General features: G+C 42.9%; 1 protein-coding gene across 4 annotated transcripts in view; it reads right to left on the bottom strand.

Annotated features, from left to right (window-relative positions):
- DNAH5 (dynein axonemal heavy chain 5) overlaps window positions 1-20394 on the bottom strand; it is a 210628-nt gene extending 190234 nt beyond the window's left edge. For 2 of the 4 annotated variants that reach the window (XM_084881712.1, XM_084881711.1), the window contains exon 1: window positions 4036-4279. In XM_084881712.1, coding sequence (XP_084737838.1) covers window positions 4036-4047 — 12 coding nt within the window. In that variant the 5' untranslated portion in view covers window positions 4048-4279. Of the gene's footprint in view, window positions 1-4035; window positions 4280-20272 lie in introns of those variants that run through there. The other 2 variants (XM_084881713.1, XM_084881710.1) reach the window with 2 other exon arrangements.
- Window positions 20395-22576: the final 2182 nt, after the last annotated feature.

Consider the following 22576-nt stretch of genomic DNA (forward strand, 5'->3'; position numbering starts at 1 on the left):
CTGGAGGGCCGGATCAAACTCCTCTGCGGGCCGCATGTGGCCCGTGGGCCGTAGTTTGAAGACCCCTGCTCCAAATGGACTCAAAATATCCCGGGTTTACTGCTGAGTTTTTATTCATAAGCAAAGTAATGCGTGAGCAGTTGTTCCACATTTTTTTTTTTTTTTTTTTGGCTGTTTGCTAAAAGTGAGACTACAGAAAGTGAAGCCAAAAGCAAACAGCAGAGAGGTATAAACAAACAGCCAAGGTGCTCAGTGCCAGAGAAGAGCTTAGCATGACTAAAGGAGAAAATGTAACAGGTAAACATCCTTCTAAAGTTTCCTGTGCAGCGGGAACCAGTTCCTCGAAATATCGCCCCTCAGAGCAGCCGTTTTCTAATACTGACACTGGCCGCAGACCAGGGAGAAAAACAGGGTCCTCGGACTTCCTTGGGGAATTTTGAGTTCTGCATAGGTCTCAGCTCCCAGATGCAACGATCTGTGTGCTTCAGTATTTGTTTTTGTGGGGTTTTTTTCTTAAATAATGTAACCACAGAAGTGCACATTTGCAGCATTGATGGTAAATTATATGGCTGCTAAAATCCTTTCCACATCAGCCTGGGATTAGGGAAATTAACTGTCGTTGGCGAGGATTAGGAAGATGATGCTGTATGGCAAACATACTTTCATTCTTGCTGCTCTTCACCCTGACCTGGGCACGCCCATTCCCCTCCTTCTGTTCCCAATTTATGTAAAATAGGGCTGGTCACTTAACTGGGAGACACATGAGTTGTACAGTAGAGTTTATAAAGATGTGACCCAGTGCACACAAAACACACACACACACGCACACACACACACACACACCAGAAAATATTTACCAAAGGGTGCTAGGTTTTTCTTGGGAAAAGAAAGTTGTGTAAAAGTTTAGGGGATATTATTCTTTACTAAAGGCCCAGTGCACAAAATTCGTGCACAGGTAGAGTCCCTAGACCTAGCAGGCAATGAGGGCTGATGGGGGCCTTCCAGCTGCCAGCCAGGGCCTTCCTTCATTCTGCACCGCCCCCTGGTGGTCAATACACATCATAGCAAGCAGTGGAACTCCCAGCTGGTCGAAAGCCCAAGGGGACAATTTGCATATTAGCCTTTTATTATATAGGATAATTTTTTGTAACTACAAAATTTATATGTATATGTCTATAATTTATTATTAATATATTTTGTTTATATATTTATCATATGTATATTCATTATGGAAAATCATTAAAGAAAAAATCCGCTCAGTATCAATGTTTTAGTGTATGTCCTTTTATTTCTTCTGTTTTCTATATATATTTACATACCTTTTCTTTGAATTGGAACAATATTACTTTAGTGACCTATTTTTCTCATGATCATTGTGAACATTTTACCATGCTATTAAACTATCTTTAATTATTTTTTTATGTTGGTGTCCCTCGTTCCAGCATCATAATGTCGGGGTTCTTTTCCCAGCCTTACAAAGGGTTCAGCATTCTGGAAAAAGGGGTTGTGCATAGATGATTCAAGAGGAGTCCAAGGATGAAAGATAATTTTGAAAGGTATTGTGGGTCAGAGGATCTTCAGCTGAAGGGGCTAGAAGACTCCTACCTTGACCAAGGACCCATGCTTTTATTCAATACAATTTGTCCTAAGGCAAGGTGGAGATAATACACTTCAAAGGATAGAGTTTCAAAGGGTAGAATACAGAAGCATTATCAGTTTGGGGAATAGCCTACAGCTGTTCAGGTGTTTGGCCAACAGGAGGCAATAAAATGCCCTGAGCTGTCTGGCAGCTAACAATCTTCAAGTTTGGGGGAAGTGCCATTTAGCCTAAACTACCTATGTGGCTCACCCAAGCTTCACCAACCTTTTGGTGAAACTCTTGTAATTATTACAATACATGCTGCAATTGGTTCCCAGCATTTTTATGTTTGCAAATTCTGTAGGTAAAAAGAGGCATACCAATTAAATTCACTAGACATTTAATGTCCTACTGAAGTTAAACAAGAAACATTTGATCATTTTAAGTTCTTTAACTTAAACCTGAATAATAGACCAAGAGCAAAGTAAAAAAAAAAAAAAAAAAAAAAAAAAAAAAAAAAAGAGTATAGCCCAGCTGACATGGCTCAGTGGTGGAACATTGACCATGAACCAGAAGGTCCCGTTTCAATTCTCAATTAGGGCACATACCTGGGTTGTGGGCTCAATCCCCAGTATGGAGCATGCAGGAAGCAGCTGATCAATGATTCTCTCTCATTGCTGATGTTTCTCTCTCCCTCTCCCTTCCTCTCCAAAATAAATTTTAAAAAATTTTAAAACAAGAAAAGAACATAGTATTGAAATCTTAAAGCAAACATAATTAACAAACATAAGAACATGGTATAAAGTTAATAGCCATGTTTTACATCTTTACAGGGAAAAACTTGATACAGGTATGTAGGGTTATATAGTATGTGGGTTTTACATTAAGACATAGTAATTGTCACTGGCTTACTGATATTAGAAGTAGCAACTCCACCTGTCATTTCCGGGTCACTATCATCGTTGGCAAAAATGGGGAGAAGACACTAAAAAGGCTAAGAAGAACTAATGAGAATTGCCTTAATGCAACATAAAATAGACATGTTGGAAATTCCAAGTACTTATGAAATAAATTATATGAAAATAAGACATTATTGGGTCTACCTTAACAAGATGTTCACAAAAATAAAACAGCAGATTTTGAGCAAGATGAATATGCAGAAAGATGGGGAAAAGGTTGAAGTATTACTCATGCAAACGATATACATGGCTCTTAACAAAATATACATTTACCTTTATTAAGTCCTGACCATGCATACTTTATTGATTGCTATAATCACTGTAGCTATAGTTATATAGTTATAACTAGTGTCGCTAAGTGAAAAAATACAATATACAATGTCCCTTGAAGGTAAATAATGAAACAAATACCTGGATTTTTTTTTTATTTTCATTCCACGATATTCATTTTTAAGAAGAGAGTGAGAGCAAAATCAAATGAAGAGAAAGCTGACTTCCCTGCTTTCAGAAGCTCCCAGGCGTTTCTCGCCTGTTGTGCATGGAGGCACATGTAAAAGATAAGGAAACTGCCCGTGGGGCTCTCTCCCTCTCTCCAAGGGAACTAAACATTTGCTTTTGTCCAAACCCAAGGGCTAACAAGAGCTAGAAACGGCCAACAAACTTGACACAAAAGCAGCCTGCACCCCACCTGGATCTCTCTGATGCTCACTAGAGGACAATGGGCTGCTTGGGTCCACCTCACTGACCTCAGGGGCCTCTCTGCAGCCAGAGGAAGAGCAACCAGCAAGCCGAACAGAAAGGTCCTCTCACTTTTGCATATATATATATATATATATATATATATATATATATATATATATATATATATATATTGATTTCAGAGAGGAAGGGAGAAGGAGTGGTAGAAACATCAATGATGAGAGAGAATCACTAATTGGCTGCCTCCTACAGCATCCCGGGCATGTGCCCTTGACCAGAAGCGAACTTGGGACCCTTCAGTCCGCAGGCAGATGCTCTATCCACTGAGCCGAACCACACTGTGGTCAGCAAACTGCAGCTCTTTGGCCCCTTGAGTGTGGCTCTTCCACAAAATACCACGGCCTGGGAGAGTCTATTTTGAAGAAGTGCCGTTGGAAGAAGTTTAAGTTTAAAAATTTTGACTCTCAAAATAAATTTCAATCGTTGCACTGTTGATATCTGGCTCTGCTGACTCATGAGTTTGCCGACCACTGAGGGCAACACTCTTGCACTTTTGTGGGTGCCCAGGGACATGACATGAAAAAAATAAAATAAAAACTGCAAAACTCCGCAACCAGCAACTCTAGCCCTGCAAGTTCCTCAAACCGTCACGCCCTGAAGGTGAATCCCAGACAAGAAGCCCGACCCATTCTGGAACGCGGGGACCCCACGGAGCAGCCCAGCGGCTGCGCACCCGCCCTGAGGGCTGCAGGGCACGGGAGCCGGGGGTGGGACCACCCGGGACAGAGCGCACAGTACCGGCTTGTCCATGGCGCTGCGCTCCGGCGCTTCGCAGGGACCCCGGACGGGTTGGTCCGGCAGGTGCTTGGCCCACCGGTGTCGCCGTCCTCCGCCCGCGCTGAGCCCCGGGTCCCCTCGCTGTGCACGTTGTCCCGCTCCTGCGGCTGTTGGCGGCTTGCGTGGTTGCCTTAGCGACGAGCGATGCTCCGCCTGGACCGGGCTCCCTCCTCCCACTCCCGGCGCTAGGGCGCCTCCCAGGGTCCCTGCGCCGCCGCCCGCCCGTAGCCACTTGCACCGCAGCCCTTTGGGCGCTGGCCCGGAGAGAGCACATTCGGGCCCTGAGCCCAGATGCCGTTCCTTGACTGTTTCCTATCAGGATTTTGTGAGTTCTCGGCAGGATGTGACTTCTAGCATCCGCCAAGTCCATGCGTTTGGAACTTGTTTGAATGTGGGAATTTAGGCCTCTCTAGCTCCAGGAGAAACAAATCAAAATGGAATTCCCAATGTTTCAGCTATGATTTGCACATCTTCTGACCGTCTTAGGTTCGTCTCCTTGCTTCCTTGTCAGCTTAGAACTCAATGGAAATGTCTAACCTTCCGTTTGAACCTGGAGGAGACAAAGGTAATTTCTTAAATACTGTCTACCTGTCAGAGCAATAGCTGCATTGGCACGTGTGACGTTCCCAGGAACTTTGCCTTAAGACTTTCCAAAGGGCGATATACATGTTTCATATCTAGAGAGAGAGAGAGAGAGAGAGAGAGAGAGAGAGAGAGAGAGAGAGAGAGAGAGAGAGAGGTGGGGGAGAGAAATTGTTTGATAGAATTTTATTAACTGTTTTACTTCCATAATTTTGGGGGGAAATTTTTATTGTCATAAATTGTAAGCTAGCAAGCATCAATGGACAGTGAAGGAATGATCAGTTCACAAATCAATATTGCTTCAAATTATAAAATTTGACAATGGAAGAAGTCACTGTTGTTGGTAACCCACTAGCATTTCAATTTCATTCTTCTGTGCCTGTTTTTCATATTTACGCAAGAAATGGTACATATTTCCCAGGTCCCTTGCAGTTGTAGGTGGCCATGCGGCATGGCTGTGGCTGGTGAGCCACAAATGGCAGTCTACAAGGGCTCCTGGGAATGCACTTACTTTCTTCATAAAAGACAGGTTCAGCTCTCTCCTTCAGACTTTCTGCAAAGAGACCATGATGCCTGGAGTTGTCGCTGCTCTGGAAACATATTATAAAACACGGCCATATCATGACTGTTTAGTACAGTCCTGCCTAAACCAAGTGCCATGGGCTGCATGGTTTACAAACAACAGAAATACTTTTCTTACAATTCTAGAGGCTGGAAGTCCAATTCTAGAGGCTGGAAGTCCACAGAGGTAGGGGATAGGAGGGATTGCAGGTGCCCTTGGATGCTGAACAGGGATATCTATCCCACGGAGTAAGATGAACTGAGCAAAGCCTTGGGGCAGAGGTGGGTGTCCGTCCTGCTAGAAGCTGAACAGGTGCCTGGCAGGCGGCCAGCCTTGGGATGCTTTTGTGTGATGGTAATGAGAAGGGCTGCAGGGACGGCTCCTCTCCACAGGCGCCATTCAGAGATGCTCTTTTCGGGATCCGTGGTGGGTGGAGACCAGGCCACTCTGGGCAGATGCCCCTTTTCCCTCGGTTCCTCCATGGTCCAGGAGGCCTCGGTGTTAGGGCCCCTCCCCAGACACTTCTCTGCCTGCCCCTCCTGGTCTCCCTCAGCTCTTTCCCCACTGGTCTCAGCCAGGTGTTCCAGCAGGACTGCTCCTGCCACCATCACGCTGGCTTCCACAGAGGGGCGGCACAGAAGGCACTGTGGTGGACCTTTGTCCTTTTGGAGTGACCTCCATCCTACAGCTGGAGGACTTCCCACGCAGCAGAGCCTTCCTTCTGCTGCAGAAACAAAAGTACCAAATATTCTCCCAGACCCCTTTACTGCTAGGGCACCAGCATGTGCCTCAGATGTGACCGATCAAAGCACCCACCTGGGACCTGAACACGGGCCGGTAGAGAAGACACTCTGGCAGAGGGTGGCAGCAGCGACCCTGCCCTGAGTTTCCCAGGCAGTCATGGCTGCAGAGGCCTCCTGCGCTGTGCGTCCAGCAGTCGGCCCTGGAGGCAGCAGCCTCTTCAAACAGGCTGCTCATGTGGCAGGTGCATGACCCGTTCCTGGCCTGGCTGCTGCTGATAGATCCTCCTGGCCATTTTCCAAGCCTCACTGTCCAACGTGAGCTATTCTGAGCTGCCCTGTAGCCTTTCAAGACATTCTTTTTCTTTTCCTTTTTTTTTTTTTGGGGGGGGGGGGGAGTATTCATTCGATACTGCCCCATCCTTTAAGTCGCCTTAAAAACATTAGCATGAGGCTGTACCTCATTCAGTTTGGAAATACTAATAAATAGAGGAGTTACATGAGAACGGAAGGAGAGATTAAAAGCAGCACAGTGGGTGCCCAGTTTTAAAAAGTTAAGCTCTTCCAAAGGAGGTTTTTCATAGGGAAGAGAGAGCTGAGTGCTGGTTCCTTGCCTTGTTGACTAGTTTCAGAGGTTTAGCAGTCAGAGTTCTACTAGAAAAATGCAACCAGTAGGGTGTGTGTGTGTGTGTGTGTGTGTGTGTGTGTACAGAGAGGGGAGGGAGTCCATTTCAAGGAAGTGGCTTCAGCATTGTGGGGCTGGAGGTCTGAAATCCTTAGGGCAGACTGTCAGGAGAAGAGATGGAAACGCCTGGGCAGGAGCTGAAGCCGCAGCCACAGGCAGCATTTCTTCTTCCTCAGGAAACCTCAGCTTCGCTCTCAAGGCCTTTCAGCCGTTACCAGTTACTCAACAGCAATCTGATGCAAAACAAACACTAGGGCGCCATTATTTGCAAAATGTTAGAAATACATATATTTTACACCAAAATGAAATTGTATAACATAGAAAGCTCAGCACGCAGGATGAATGCTTTTTTTATCATTTGAGAAAATATCAAATTGCCACAAGAGGATTAAATGAAATGGTGAGTACTAAAAAATAAACAAAAAAGACATTTCCGTTGTACTTTATAGAATCACAGTTCACCAAAATAGAGGGTGGGACAAAAGTAGGCTTACTGTTGTTCATGTGGAAAATAATATAGTAAATAAATAATAATGCAAGAATAAACTCTGTTTTGTGTACTCACGGCTGAAAACCTACTTTTGCTCCTCCCCACATTTTAAGAATGGAGAATATACGGTATTACCTGCAAAGAATGTATATAGATCTCAATATCTAATACTAGTAAAATGTAACAGGTAACTTTAAAATATATATATATATATATATATATATATATATATATATATATATATAGAGAGAGAGAGAGAGAGAGAGAGAGAGAGAGAGACTACATTTATTTTTTGCCAATCTACAATGTTCTAATAACATAATAAAGCTTCACAAAAAAAGAGTTTACATTTTAATCAAAACAACATTTTCTACCAATAGCTTGAAACACATGGCCAATTCATTGAATATTTGAAGAAAAAAAAACTATGAGAAATAAAAATGGTATAAATAAATGCATGAAGGGCTCCTTGTTATTTAAATTGCTTCTCCGCTGTGTATTTTAGCTTAGAACTTCAGGTATGGGCTCAGATGATCAAAACCAAATGCAATGCTCTATCAAAGGAACAGCTGCTTTCTGGCACTTGGATGACCTTACTAATAATTTTTAACATGGAATTGTTAAAGCATATTCTCGGCCAAATTGCAAAGAGCATGTGTCAAGGTTGTATTTCAAATTTTCCACAAGAACAGAGCCAGCCAATTCCAAAGTATCCCTTCTGCTAGAGATATTTATAGAAAGAAAAAGGAAAAAAAGGAACTGTTAAGAAATTTTTTTTCGAAAACTGGAAATAAAAAAGAAACCAGCACATGTGACCCTTCCATCTTGGAGTGAAGAATCATTTAATAACTGGATGCTCAGGGATTGTTTAATTCTTCAGGGAAATGCACCTGTGTTTGAATTATTACCACTGATTTAAAGTGCAGACTCAGAAATTACAGTTTAACTGGTAGATTTCTGTCCAGTGAAAGTGAAATGACTTCTGTCTGAGAGAAGTTACCATTTTATTGTCACATAGAACATTGGCCAGTTTTATATCTGATTTTGCATTCTTAACTCAGCTATCTTCCATGCATGATACTCAGCATTTTAAACTAGCTGGCTCTCCTATGAATGAATTAAATAAACCTTGACACATGCTGTTTTATAAGTATACTAGAGGCTTGGTGCACAAAATTCATACACAGGTAGGGTGTCTAGGCCTGGCCCGTGATCAGGGCCAATTAGGTTCCCCACCTCCCAGCCTCCCCACTTCCTCCTTCCCTCGCTCCCTCTGTGCCTCCCTGCTGCCACTGGTCACCCACCATGTTTCACACCGCCCCCTGGTGGTCATTGAACATCATAATGAATGATCAAACTTCCGATCTCCTGGTCAAACTCCCGAGGGGACAATTTGCATATTAGCCTTTTATTATATGGGATCATGCTTTTCAATTTTTAAATTATCTATAATAATAAAAGCTTAATATGCAAATCAAACAAATAGCTGAACAGCAGAACGACCATCTGCACTACCATGCTATGACACCCACTGGTGCCAGGCCAACCAAGGTGGGTGCAATGCAATTGGTCGGGGGCCCTGCCATTGCCCCATGATTGCCCCACACAGGTAGGCCCAGGCTACCCACTGGCAGCACTGCGGCAAGCAGCCTGGGCCTCCCTCTGTGGGGGCGATCCATCTCGGAGCCCTGGCCAGGTGGACAGAGCCTACCTTTTTGGGGCGATCGATCACGGAGCCCTGCAATTGATCCCACCGCTGATCAGTTGGGGGGCCCAGGTTATCTGGCCTGTGGTGCAGAAAAACTTTTTAACAGTAAGTCAATTACAAAGTTAGACCTCAAGAGAAAGACTTAAGCAATATATAAAGACTTAAATAAAAATAATGTTTCACTTTAGTTCATTTAAAAAACTTAAATGAACCAAATCTTAGGCCACTTGTCATTACTACTATTTAGAAAACCATTGTTCAGGCTTTTAGTTTTGCTCACAGGGGCAAGACTGGTGAGATTTTAGCGAAACCCAGTGAGCCTAGAGAAACATGGGAATAGAACCCCCTCAAGACACTACAAGTCTCATTCATAATTCAACTCCACAAGCTGAAGGTTTGTAATAACACAAACAAGGGCTGGGCTATGGTATGTCTGTTCATTGTTTGTGAAGAAGGAATTTGCTCCGTAAATGAATTTGTACACAAAATTTACTGGAGGGGGAGCAAGTTAGCCTGTTGAATCCTTCTGAAAGTAATTACAGTTTTCAAATAGTTGCAAGCACTCCAGAGAACTATGTATTCATAAATCATTGATACGTTAATTAGAAAGCATTCTTATATATTCGTCAAATATGATTACCTCGGGACTTCTGCTAAGAAATGCTTTGCTATCCTGAGCCTAATTGCTGTATATATTTAAAAGTAATCAACATTGTGCTTCTTTTTTTTTTACATGCTGACTTTCATTCTTTTGTCTGAATTAGTGAGAAATACAAATGTGTGTGCGTAAGTGTGTGTGTGTGTGTGTGTGTGTGTGTGTGTGTAAATATTTAGAAATCTCTCTCCGTTTTTCCTTCTCTGAACGGCCCTTTCTCTTCCCAGTAATTGGACAGGAGTGAGGATAGAGTGCCCAGCTGAGTGGGCCAGGACAGAGCCAGGAGCTGGTGAGGTGCTCTAGACCCGGGTGTCCAGGAGCATCCAAACCAAGGAAGAGTATAACTCAAAAGCATAGAAAAGTTGCCCTAGCTGGTTTAGCTCAGTGTATAGAGTGTCGGCCTACAGACCGAAGGGTCGCAGGGGCATGTACCTTGGTCGATATTGGTCAAGGGCATGTACCTTGGTTGCTGGCATATCCCTGGGGGGAGGGTGCAGGAGACAGCTGATCAATGTTTCTCTCATCAATGTTCCTAACTCTATCCCTCTACCTTTCTCTCTGTAAAAAATCAGTAAAATGTATTTTTTTTTTAAGTATAGAAAAGCTAATGTCTGCAAAAAAGCCCACAGAGGGAAAGTTAGAGTTAGTCCTAAGGAATTCTAGGAGCTCTTGACCACTACCTAAAAAGATATCATAAGCACAATTTAAATAAATAAATGTTGGAATAGAAATTCTGTAAGCAAGCAAACCATGAAAAAGTGCAATAAAATCCTTCCCTCTTGTTAACTCCTAGCTTACCTTTAGGGCAATTTTAAGGACATTAAATTCAAGCAACCAATATATTGGTTGTGCTTGAAATGTTTAAGCAGCCGAAAGGAGAAATATGTCAGCCAACACTAATTAACATGTTCAACTCCATTCTAGTTTCATCTCAACCACATCTCTCCTTGGTAGTGTTGAAAGAAGGATAGCTAAACATTTTTTTCTTTTTCTTTTTTATTTATCCTGTTTATCTTCTTTCAATTCTTAATGTCATAGATACATATAACCCCCTTAAAATTTCTCAAAACAATCATTTATTGAATGAAGCCAATATTTGGGGAAATTTATTGCAGGGAGTAAATATTCAATGCTTTTTTTAGTTTTCACCTTTTCAAAATGTTCATTCATTTTCCTCTAAACCATTGCTAAGGTGGTTGTGGATATTTATGTCACTCTTTTTAAAATTAGCTTTTCTCAAATGGATGTTTAAAGAGTTGTTAGAAGAAACATGTCTCTGTGTCCACCGATAACAACTTCATTAACCCCAAAAGGCATATATCCCTTAAAATGTGGCAAGACCTATTTTCAAAATTCTATGGGCAGAAAGTTCTAGAATGTGCATACCAGCTTCTCGATTTACTACAGCATTATTTCAGTTTGTGTAAAAGGTTGGGCCAAAAAAGGAAATTTAATGATCAAGCTACTTTGAGTGTGCATATTTTAACTCCATATGATTTAACATTCTGAGAAGCACAGATGGTTGATCAAGTGCAAGAATTGTGATGGCTGGAAGATCACACATAAACGCTGAGCCCAATTACAAACATCAAATACCACTTAGATTAGCATTCAGTGTGTTGTTGTTTTAATTATTGTGCAACAAGAAGTTAATGGTGATGACATTACAGTTCAATAATACATCAATCCATTTTATGAAAGACTCACCTTCTCAACTTTCTTTCCTTTTGGCAGAGTTTAATAGTCAACGATGTGAGAAATCCAGTAGCATCTCCCCACTCGTGTTAGAGGTCTTCCCAAAATTCTTGATGACATTGTGGTTTATAAAAAGTAGATATTTGGAATTCATTTCTAAAATTCGTGGAATTTTTCTGTGATTAGAGCAATATTTTTGTTCTGTTATTGCGATAAATTTGGGAAAACTTCTAAGGATGAAGACTGGCTGCCAGAAGAACCAACCATGTGATCAGAGGGTTGGGATTTTCAGTCCCAATCCATGACCTCCAGGGAGGGGAGACAGACTAGAGAATGAGTTCAATCATGAATGGCCAAGGACTTAATCAACCATCCCTATCAAATGAAGCCTTCATTAAAACCCAAAAGGATGTGATTTGAAGAGCTACCTGGTTTGTGACCATGTAGAAATTTGGGGAGAGTAAAGCTTTGGAAAGGGCATGGAAGTTCCTTGCCCTTTCTCCATACCTTGCCTTATGCATCTCTTCTACCTGGCTATCCCTGAGTTATATGCTTTTATAATAAACTAGTAATATAGTAAGTAAAATGTTTCTCTGGGTTCTGTGAGCTGCTTTAACAAATTAATCAAACCCAGGAAGAGGGTCTTTGGAACCCCCAATCGATAGCCAATGGATCAGAAGCACAGGCTACAACTTGAACTTCCAATTGGCATCTAAGGAGTGGGGTGCTGAGGTGGGGAGCAGTCTTGTTGGGACTGAGACCTTAACCTGTGGGATTTGACACTATCTCCAGCTAGAGCTGGGATTGAGTTGAATTGTAGGATACCCAAGTGATTTCAGAGAATTGCCTGGTGTGTGTGTGTGTGTGTGTGTGTGTGTGTGTGTGTGTGTGTGTGTTGGGTCGGGGAGAGGGGGTGTCAACACACCAAAATTAGAGTCAGGATCAATAGCCCCTTCCACATTAGATCTGGCAATATGATAATTAGTCAATAAAGCCATGACCAGCTCCTTGCAGTTAGGTTGCCCACTTACCTTCTCTTCTTTCTGGACATTCTACCTCCTTTTTACATCTACCCCCACTCTATGGATACAACCCATCTGTAGGTTCAGTCCTTTCCAGACCTTGAAATCTCTAGAAGGAGTACTAGAAGGAGTCCCAGACCAGCACTTACGCTCACCCTGCTCAGTCTTCACCCTTGTTCTAGACAGGGGCTTTCTCTCTACTCCACCGAGTGTGATATGATACCTTGTTTTGTGCAGTCCCTCCCCTGATAAGGCAAGGATCCTCCCTTGCTCCTTTAGGCACTTGAGGAATTAGGTCTTCGTATGTCTACAACAGAACTTTGGAACTACACAATGGTTTGCATGTATGTTTCTGAGCCTATAAAGTAAGTAAACATTTACTGTCAAAATTTTTCTATTTTCTAGGATATGCCTTTCAAGAGATTATTCAATCTTAACTTCTGAACAGAGTAATGTCCATGAGTCCTTGGATCCAAAATTTTTTTGAACACATATTACACATCAGAAACTAAAATGTGTAGGCAGTTGTTTACTAGGCAAGTAAGACACATATGGATTCTACTCTCAAAAACCCAATAGTCAACCAATAAAGGTAAGATAGTAAAACTCTTAAATAATAGTATGTATGTGCAAGGTATATGGATCAAGAAAAGTAATGAAAAGAACATTTGCAAATGATCAGTTATTATAAACGCATCGATGTGACTGTAGGTAATGTTGGAACATGTTTAACTGTTGGGTGGGGATTGTATTAGTGTGGATGGGTAGGCAGTACATTATACAATGAATGAGTAAACACATGAACAAAGGAATCAATTTTTCTACTCTATAGCACACATGATGCTGTTCCTCCCATTTTAAGTTCGTTTACTGGAATAACCTCCCACTCTAAGTTCTTTTTCAATGACCCAAGCATGGAGATTTTGGTTCTCAGTGTCAGAACAGAAATTAATGCATCTGATATAAAATAAGAGGAATTCTTTCATTCTCTATCTATCTACATCCTCCCACAATCCTTTAGGCCCATCATTTTTTTTCCCCAGCTCATTTGTTTCTGTGTGTCTCACAACTGTTTCTGAACTTCTAACCCCCTTACTACCTGGTACTCTCATTTGGCCACTTTTTCTTCTTTTTTTTATTGTCAGTATTTATATTTTTATCTTTATTGTTGGAAGTATTTCATATGTCCCCTTTTTTATCTTCTTTGCAAGATTGTAAAATCGTAGAGAACATATTTTGTGCATTGTACATTGAAGGCTCTCCAAAAAAACATGAGTAAGAAGAGGGAAGCTAAAGAGACACAGAGAACATATTAAAAGATGCTCAATATTATTAGTCACCAATTAAAGGCAAGTTAAAACTACAATAAGGTAACACTTCACATTAGGATGACTAAAATAACATTAAAAAAAAGACATATAATAACAAGTGTCAGTAAGGATTTAAGAAATTAGAACCCACATTCATTGTTGGTGAGAATGTAAATTGGTACAACTACTTTAAGTATCAGTCTGGTAGGTCAAAATGCTAACCATAGACTTAACATATGATCCAACTATTCCACTCTTAATCATGAACCCAAGAGAATGAAAAGGTATGCTCAAATTAAAGCATTAACACAAATGTTTATAGCAGCATTATTCACAATAGGCAACTGTGTGAATAACCTCAACTGCTAAATGACATTCCATTGTATGGAAATACCACATTATCCATCCAAATGATGAAAGGAAAACAAAGTGCCATATATACACACAATGGAATATTATTTGGCATTAAAAAGGAATGAAGTACTGATAGATATTAAACTATGGATGAACCTTGAAAATGTAATGCTAAATATAAGAAGCCAATCACAATAGACAAAAGATCATATGATTCATTTATGTGAAATGTCCTGAATAGGCAAATCTATGGAGACAGAAAGCTGATTATCTAGCTGGGGAGGAAGAGAGGGAATGGAGAATGACTCCTAATGGGAAGAGTTGTCTTTCTGGAGTGTTGAAAATATTCTAAAATTAAATTGTGGTAATAGCTACACAACCCAATGAATATACTAAAAAATCATCGAACTGAATACTTTAAGTGGTGGATTTCATGGTACATGAAGTATAAATATCAATAAAGCTGTAAAATAGAGAGAAGGTAATGTTTCATGTGACTTAAGGTCAAATTAATTAGACACGCTCTTGAATGTAAATACTAACATGATGAAATCTACCTCATATTAGCAGCATTTGTAAAGGCAACAAATTTCCTTGTTTTGCCCATCCTGGGAATTAGAGATATGAATTTGATAGGAGTGAGCCACCCAGTTCAGAAAATTATTCATAATAATACTTATGGACTTTTTAAGAATGACTGAATTCACGCCATGGATGAAAACTAAATGTAGTTTACAATATAGTTGACTTAAGAATAATTATACACCCCAAACGATAATGATATAGAGTAGGAGGAAATGAACTTAGAGTTAGTAATTTCTGACTTCCCCACCAGGAACCATGTGAGGTAAGAAAATGTTTTCCGTGCTGACCCAGACAGATTTTCCATTGTCCTGATTCATGTTGCTTCTAGAAGGCGTTCCTGGGCATCCCATCCATCTCTTGCCTCAGTCTGGTCAGTTCTCAGCTGTCACTTTCTGGTGGCAGGGCCCCTACTACTTACAGAAATGTTTCATCCTCTATTCAAACATTACTTATCCTTTAGGACTTAATCAGTAGCATGTCTAAAATAATATAAACCCCAAAAGATCTACGGAATTTTTCTTACTGGACAAAAATGGCTTCTGTTTGTCCGTAGGCACAGGCTGCATCGTGAGTGGCCACAGCACTTCATCTGTCCTTTGAGGTTCTGCATTCTACCCCATGTTGAAGCCTGTAATGTTCCTCTCCATTGGGCAAGAAGAATGATTTAGTTCAACCTGCCTCAGAATCTGTGTTTGGGGTCTCCTCTCAGATGTTCTTGGAAAAACACTAACAGATATTGAGCTTGGACAGTAACTGCCTGGGTTGCCTTCTAGTACTTGGGATAGAGGACACGATTGGGTTTAGTATGGACTTCCTTTTCCTCCTTCCTCTCATCCTCTCTGCTTCCTAATGCCATTCTTTCTGGGCTCTTGGTTCTCCAGAGCCACCACATTTGCCCAGGGCTCCCCACGTGATGAGGTGCTAAGTGAAGAATTCGCCTCCTAAATTTTGGCTCAAGTCTTTAGGGCAAAAGCAGAGAACTGGGCACAGACTCGTTAGAAGGAAGGGGAAGGGGAGTATGTGTCAGAGGACTTAATAGGGCAATAAATAGATTGAAGAGTTGAGGTCAAGACAGCAGATTCTGCTTTGTAACTGCCTAAATGCTGATGGTAAAAAAATTTTGACTGAGCTAAGTGGTTGCACTACAGATTTATGCTTTCCATCTCACAGCTGGGTTCTGAATGCTTCTTTACAATCATTTTCCTAATCACTACATGATTTTCTTTCCACCCCTTTCTGCAGCTGCTACCAGCCTACATTATGTCTCTCAGCTCCCCTTCTCCACCCTTACCCCTTCTCTCCCCACAGTGGATTCATCTTCAGTGAAAAGGAACACTATGAGCTGCAGCCTCCAGCAGCTTCCTTTCTTCAGCTCATAATCCCTTTCTCTGCTTCTGGTCTGCCTCAGGGAAGAGTCCTAAACACCATTGAGGATCAGCCCTTCACCTCACATAGGATAAATAGGCCAATGCATGGTCAGGGACTTGAGTCCTGACACCACCCCTTACCAGCTTTGCAGCCTTGGGCAAGTGCTAACCTCTCTGTACTTCAGTTTCAACATCTATAAAATCCTAATAAAAGAGTAATATGCAAATTGACCGTCACTCCAACACACAAGATGGCCGCCCCCATGTGGTCAAAAATGGCTGCCCCCATGTGGACACAAGATGGCCACCACAAAATGGCCAGCAGGGGAGGGCTGTTGGGAGGGACCAGGCCTGCAAGGGAGAGCTGTTGGGAGGGACCAGGCCTGCAGGGGAGGACAGTTGGGGGTGACCAGGCCATCAGGAGAGGACAATTAGGAGCAATTGGGATGGCAGGGGAGCAATTAGTTATTGATCAGGCTGGCAGGCAGGAGTGGTTAGAAGCAATCAGGCAGGCAGACAGGCGAATGGTTGGGAGCTAGCAGTCCTGGATTGTGAGAGGGATGTCTGACTGCCCTGGAGAGGGTGCAGGCTGGGCTGAGGGACACACACACACCCCTGTGCATGAATTTCATGCACCAGGCCTCTAGTTAGGTTAATAAGATTACCTGTCTTATAGAGCAATTGTAAAACTTCCATTAGTTTTATTTATCTGGGTAAAGAATTTAAGGCCATATCTGGCACATAACTCCTAAGTACCATAAGTGTTCACTATTATTATCATTGTATACTGACATGAATGTGCATAATATGAATGTGCATTATATTTTGTACATAATTAATGTGTAGTAATTTCTAATGTATATGAACATCAATAATAGTTAACATGTTCTACTGCATACCTACCTCTCTGGCCTTCTCCTTCCCAATCCCCTTATGAGTTTCTCTTCTACTGCCCACACCAAAAATATTGGACCTTTCCTTCTCTTTCTCCATCTACTCCTTTCATGGCCCTATGTGTCCCCATCATTTCAATTTCCCTTTGTTTTTGCAGTTGTTATGGGTTGAATTGTATTCCCAAAAAAAGATGTGTTCAAGACCTAATCCTTTATAGGTGTGCATGGGACCCAATTTGGAAACAGAGTATTTGCACATATCATCAAGATAAAGTGAGATCATATTGGATGAGGATGGGCCCCTAAATCTGAGGAGTAATGAACTTAGAAAAGAGAAGGATTTGCGGGTATGTAACTGGGGAAGAACGATGTGTGAAGATGGAAGCAGAGAACGGAGTGATGCATGTATAGGGCAGGCCTCCAAGGTATTCTGGCAACACCAGAAACTCAGAGACTTTCATGGAACAGCTTCTTTCTCAGAGTGCCCAGGGCCCTGCTGACACTAATATTTCAGACTTTGAGCCTGCAGATCTTGGAAATAAGGAATTTTCTTTGCTTTAACCCACCCATTTTATGGTCATTTGTTACATCAGCCCTATACGGAGATGAGAGAAATTATCCCCATCTGCACTGTCCAATATGGTATCCACTAGCATTATATGCTATTGAGCACTTGGAATGTGCCTAATATGACTGAATAACTGGATTTAAAATTCTATTTCCTTTTCATTGATTTAAATAGAAAGAAGTGGCTGGTGGCTACCATCTTGGACATGCAGCTCTAGATGGATGTATTAACTGCCTGCAGGCCAGTTCCTTTTAGATAAAAGATTCAAACTCACTCAACACGTTCATGCAAGTATTTCCCCTTCAAAGCTGCTCCTCCTTTTGTCTCAGAAAAGATGTCTTTTCAACACCCAAAATGTGGGCATCCTTTTTGGCTCCCCTTCTCCCTTGGCTCCCCATGCATCAAGTCACCAAGCCTACCTCCTAAATATTTCCATTCCTAGGATCATGCCATGTAACTTGGCCAGTAGAGTGAGGCCGGATCTAGCTTCTCCCAACACCTTCCTGGCCACACCCATTTCATCTCTAAGCCTAGTTTTGTACTCTTTCTTACAATTCTCCCCCTCATCAAATCCCTTGCCCTAGCTAAATTATTTTAGGGCTCATCTACTCCTCCTGGAAGCCCTGACTGGAACCCCAAAACTAGATTACATGCCTTTTACATGCTCTTATAATGTTGAACTAGCCTACTGCAGGAGGGTTAATGCTGTACTGAAGTGACCCCCTTTGCCTTGTCTGTTTACCCATTACCAGCTGTATCTACAGGACAGTACCCTACCTGGCATACAGTTAGCACCCAATAAATATTTGAGGAATAAATGAGTGAGTGATGAATGAATGAGCGAGGAAATGAATGAAAACAACTAAACTATACAGGTTATCAGGAAAAACTGTTAGCATTGTGGCTAATTATGGATACTAGGGGGAGAAAGGCAGAATATACTGATATTACAAATCTGCTTTGGTGGCATTCAGTGATACTAATTACAGTTATTTATGTGAAAGTTTACTTCTTCTGCCTAATTACCATGCAGTAAAAGCAAGGATTATGTATATCATTAGATGTGTCAGATCAACTTGGTTGGTTTTTATTACATTATAATAGTGAATTATGCACATATGCTTAAGCTTCATAAATTGTTGTGGATGTAGTTCGTTGTCTGTCCCCACCCTTGAAAAGTGTCTTTCCTCTATTCCTCATTCCACAGAGTTTTAGTGACTTGTTCTAATAAAGGTCAGTATCAGAACAATAGCCCACGTTAACACAGGTTTGGACAGAATGTGGCTCAAAGTTAACCACATTTAAGTTACATTTCCGAAGGCTTATATACAATGCTTTTGTGCACACCTCATCAATAACACTCAGTGATTTTGGTATTATTAGCCCCTTTCTGCAGACAAGGCAACTGAGGCAGAGAGGTTGAGGGACTTGCTCAAGGTCTCAAGAATGGTCTCAATGACTCTGGAACGTAAGGTTTTAGTGGGGGTTTTTGGGGGGTTTTTTGGCTCAAGAACCCATGCTTTTCCTTATATCACTGGATTTATGCCTAATGGCCTTTTTTTTTTTTTTTTAATCAGGAAAGTGGGAATAAAGACATCTCCTAGTTGGGAGTGCTAGACTAAAGGCTTGAGAGAAGGAAGTGAAAAAAGTTTCAAGCAGCTGCTTTGGCGGTCACTGTAGGATCCAGCCTGCGTGAAGTATAAGAATGTCCAAGCATTCCTGAGAGCCTGGCTGAGAATATATCCCTTACATGATGAGGTGACTAAAGATGGCCAAAGCTTCTTGGGCCCTCCTCCCATTGGGAAGGGTGAGCTATTTCCACTTCCCTCGAATTTGGACTGGAGAGTAGGAGAGTGATGCTGCTTGACTTCTGGAGGTGGGCTGTAGTAGCTGGTCCTGAGCAGCCATTCCAGAGAGTCACATATTGTTGCTCCAGTCCTGAGCCGGCCCTCCCACCGGCCCCATCTTGAACCCTCCAGACAAGCCCATCTGCCAGTGAATACCACCGAGTGGCCTCAGCCAATGCCACAGAGAAGAATAACTGAGCAGCTGTGCCCTGTCTGAATTCCTCACCCACAAAATCACAAGGCATAGTAAAAATGGCTATCATGCCCTAGCCTGTTTGGCTCAGTGGATAGAGCATCGGCCTTCAGACTGAAGGGGCCTGGGTTCGATTCCAGTCAAGGGCACATACCTCAGTTTTAGGCTTGATCCTGGTCTGGGCACGTGTAGGAGGCAACCAATTGATATGTCTTTATCACATCGATGTCTCTCTCTCTCTGTCTCTCCCCCTCCACTCTCTCTAAAAATCAATGAACAAATATCCCAGGTGAGGATTAACAACAACAACAGTGAAGGGTATGGTTATAAGTAAGCCAGTGAGTATTGGGGTACACAGCAAACGATAACCAGGTCAGGCCACAAGTTCATTTTGCAGTTTTCTTCTCTTCGTGGTGCCAAACTTATTATTAGCCAAGGGTCAGGCTAATAAATAATCCTAATTAAAAATAAAAAAAAAACTCTTTTGTGTTTCATATGGCAATTTCGCCTTCACACACAAATGACCTGGCAAATGTGCATTTCAGACAAATAGCCTTTCTGTGAACTTATTTGAAAGGCACAAAATAACTTTTTCTTTGAAATTTGTCAAACACGGATTTAAAAAAAATAAACAAAACTGTCTGAGAGCACAGCCTATGACAAATAGGACAGACATTCTTTTGAAAATTTTACTGTTTCCATTTTATGCACCCAACAGCCTTTTCCCTGATCAACCCAAATTTGAAATGGCAACAGCAGATGGCATCTGTTTTCTCCGCTGTCCTCGCGCCCATTTACTAACACCCAGAGGTGCAAGCTATTTTTTCACACGCTATTCAGGTTCACCTTCCGAGGCTGCTGCACTGAGGATGGCATTTTCTAGAAGATCCCTCTTACAGTGTCAGCCAGGAATGCAGAGCAGCCCTACGGGGAGGGACTAACCTCAATGGACAGAGCAGCCACCCAGACTGTGCAGTCAGCAGGCCCCGGCGGGCGAGGGCGGCAGCTGTCTGCAGAGGCACCGCAGTATCCCCACCCGGCAGGCCCTGCTGGTGATGTCAGGCTTCCTCCTCAGACAGAAGTGACATGTGAGAAAGTGAAGAACTCGGGGGCTGTTGGAAGATGTTTTTCCTTGTTTTGGGAACTGTGTTCTTAAATAATGACATCCCCCCTCCCCTCCTCCTGGATTTTCCCCAGGTCTTTGAAAGTCTACTTTTTGTGTGTTAACCATCCTGGGCAAAACCTACCAGTTGGCTGACTGAGCTCTTGGTTATCTCACCGCCCTGCCATGCGAGTCACCGAGCAGGGAAATGACTCACGGCTCTAAAGAAAACCCAGGTCATTGAATGAGACGTTGGAAAAGAACCCAAGTGAGTCACCGAGCCCTTCACTTGGCCAGAGGCAGCGCCACACCTAGCCCACGGCAGCCAGAGGAGATGGAGTCATGTTTTTAAAAAGCTGGTCAAAGAAGGATCGTTTACAGCAATAATAAATGGCATTCCTATATATACCCATATTCCAAAACCAGCAGCAAGGGCGTGGCACAAGGGAACCCCGAAGGACAAACCAAAGAGCAGAACTGTGCTCACCCAGGAGCCTGACGTATAACGGTGCCTTGTGCACATTCTCAAAAAGGGGCCCCTGGGCGAGGGGATTAGGAAAGAGGCTCTCGTGGCAGAAGCTGTGCAGAGCCTGTGTGCAGAGCTGGGTGAGCTGAGTCCCCGGGTCAGTCGCACTCGCTCCTGCTGCCTCCACTCCAAGCTCCCACCCCCCACTCCACCCCCCTCTCCCAGCCCTGCTCCTGGGCACAGACCCAATTCCAGGACCCTGTGCAGTGGCCTGAGAAGTAAATATAATTTTGTATGCCTCCCTTTCCCCTTTTTCCAGTAAGATAGACCTTTTGCTACTTTCACCCATGCTTCCTTGTTGCTGACACGTGGTAACACAGATCTTTTTAAAAATATTTTCTGTCGCCCTCTGCTAATAAACCGGAGGGCTGACAGGTGATGTATCCTTATCCTGGTTAGGTGCCCAATAGCCACTCCCTAAAGCAGCCCGAGGCCACATAAGGCCTCCGAAATCATTGGGTCTGGCCCTGCCAAGGCATGAAGGCTGAGTGAATCCAATGCTGGGCCAAGTACAGCAGGCTAAATTTTAAGTTGATCATTTGCATGGCCTGTGAATGGTGTCATAAGTAGCCAAATGGCTCTTAGCAGAAAAAAGGTTCCCCATCCCTGCTCTAAAGGAGTGACTAACTCTGGGAGAGAAAAAACACAGCCTTCCTCTTAGGTTTCCCTTGCTTTAAACTGAAAGGAAGGGTGTGACCTCCCCTCCCCCTCCCCTTCGGAGTACACAGTTGGCTCTCCAGAGCAGAATGTCCGGTTGGGAAGGGCAAACCTTGAACACGTGGACCATTGTGGCCGTGAGATGAGCCCACGCTCCTGTCTGGATGCCATTCTTTCACCGAGTAGCACATTAGCCTGGACCATCCAGAGTAGAGGATCATCCATTCTAGACCCCTGGGGCCCCGTGTTTGCAGGGAGGGGCTGCCATTCCAGCGCCAGTGGTCACAGCCCTGGTTCCTCCTGGGGAGAAGATTGGAATTGGGGCCCAGCCACCAAAGCCACTTACCCAGAGCAGACCTTCCCAGACACTCCCCCGCCTGGCGCTCTCGGGGTCCTGACCAGCCACAGAGACAGCTGCCAAGTCAACTCATTGCTTTGAAATGCGGGGCCACCTGTCCACAGCCAAGCAGGGGTCAGAGGCAGAACGCTTGGCTGCATGGAAAAGGTGAAGGGACTCAGAAGTGCAAACTGGCAGTGACACAATAGTCAAGGGGGTGCAAAGCACAGTCAGCAACACTTGTAATCGCCATCTGTGGTGTTCGTTGGTACCAGACTTTTTCCAGGAATCACTTCATATAGACATGCTATAGATGTCTAACCACTGTGCTGAACACCTGAAACTAATATGATATTGAGTGTCAAGTCTAATTTAAAAATAAAAAGTTAAGGAAGAAAAAAAGAAACTGCCCTAGGGCCAGTTTGGTCCACATGGTGTCTGTTGTTGTCCATGGATGGTGTTTAATCGCCTGAGTCCCTTCACAGGAAGGATTCAGAATAGGTAAATCCATGGGGATAGAATGCAGGTTGTGCATGTGAAAAATAATGAGTGACAACTTCATGGGTACGGGACTGCCTTTACGGGGATAAAAATGTTTTGGAATTAGATAAAGGTGATGGTTAC

The sequence above is a fragment of the Pipistrellus hanaki genome, assembly GCF_964339955.1.
Source record: "Pipistrellus hanaki genome assembly, chromosome: 4".
Classification (NCBI taxonomy): domain Eukaryota; kingdom Metazoa; phylum Chordata; class Mammalia; order Chiroptera; family Vespertilionidae; genus Pipistrellus; species Pipistrellus hanaki.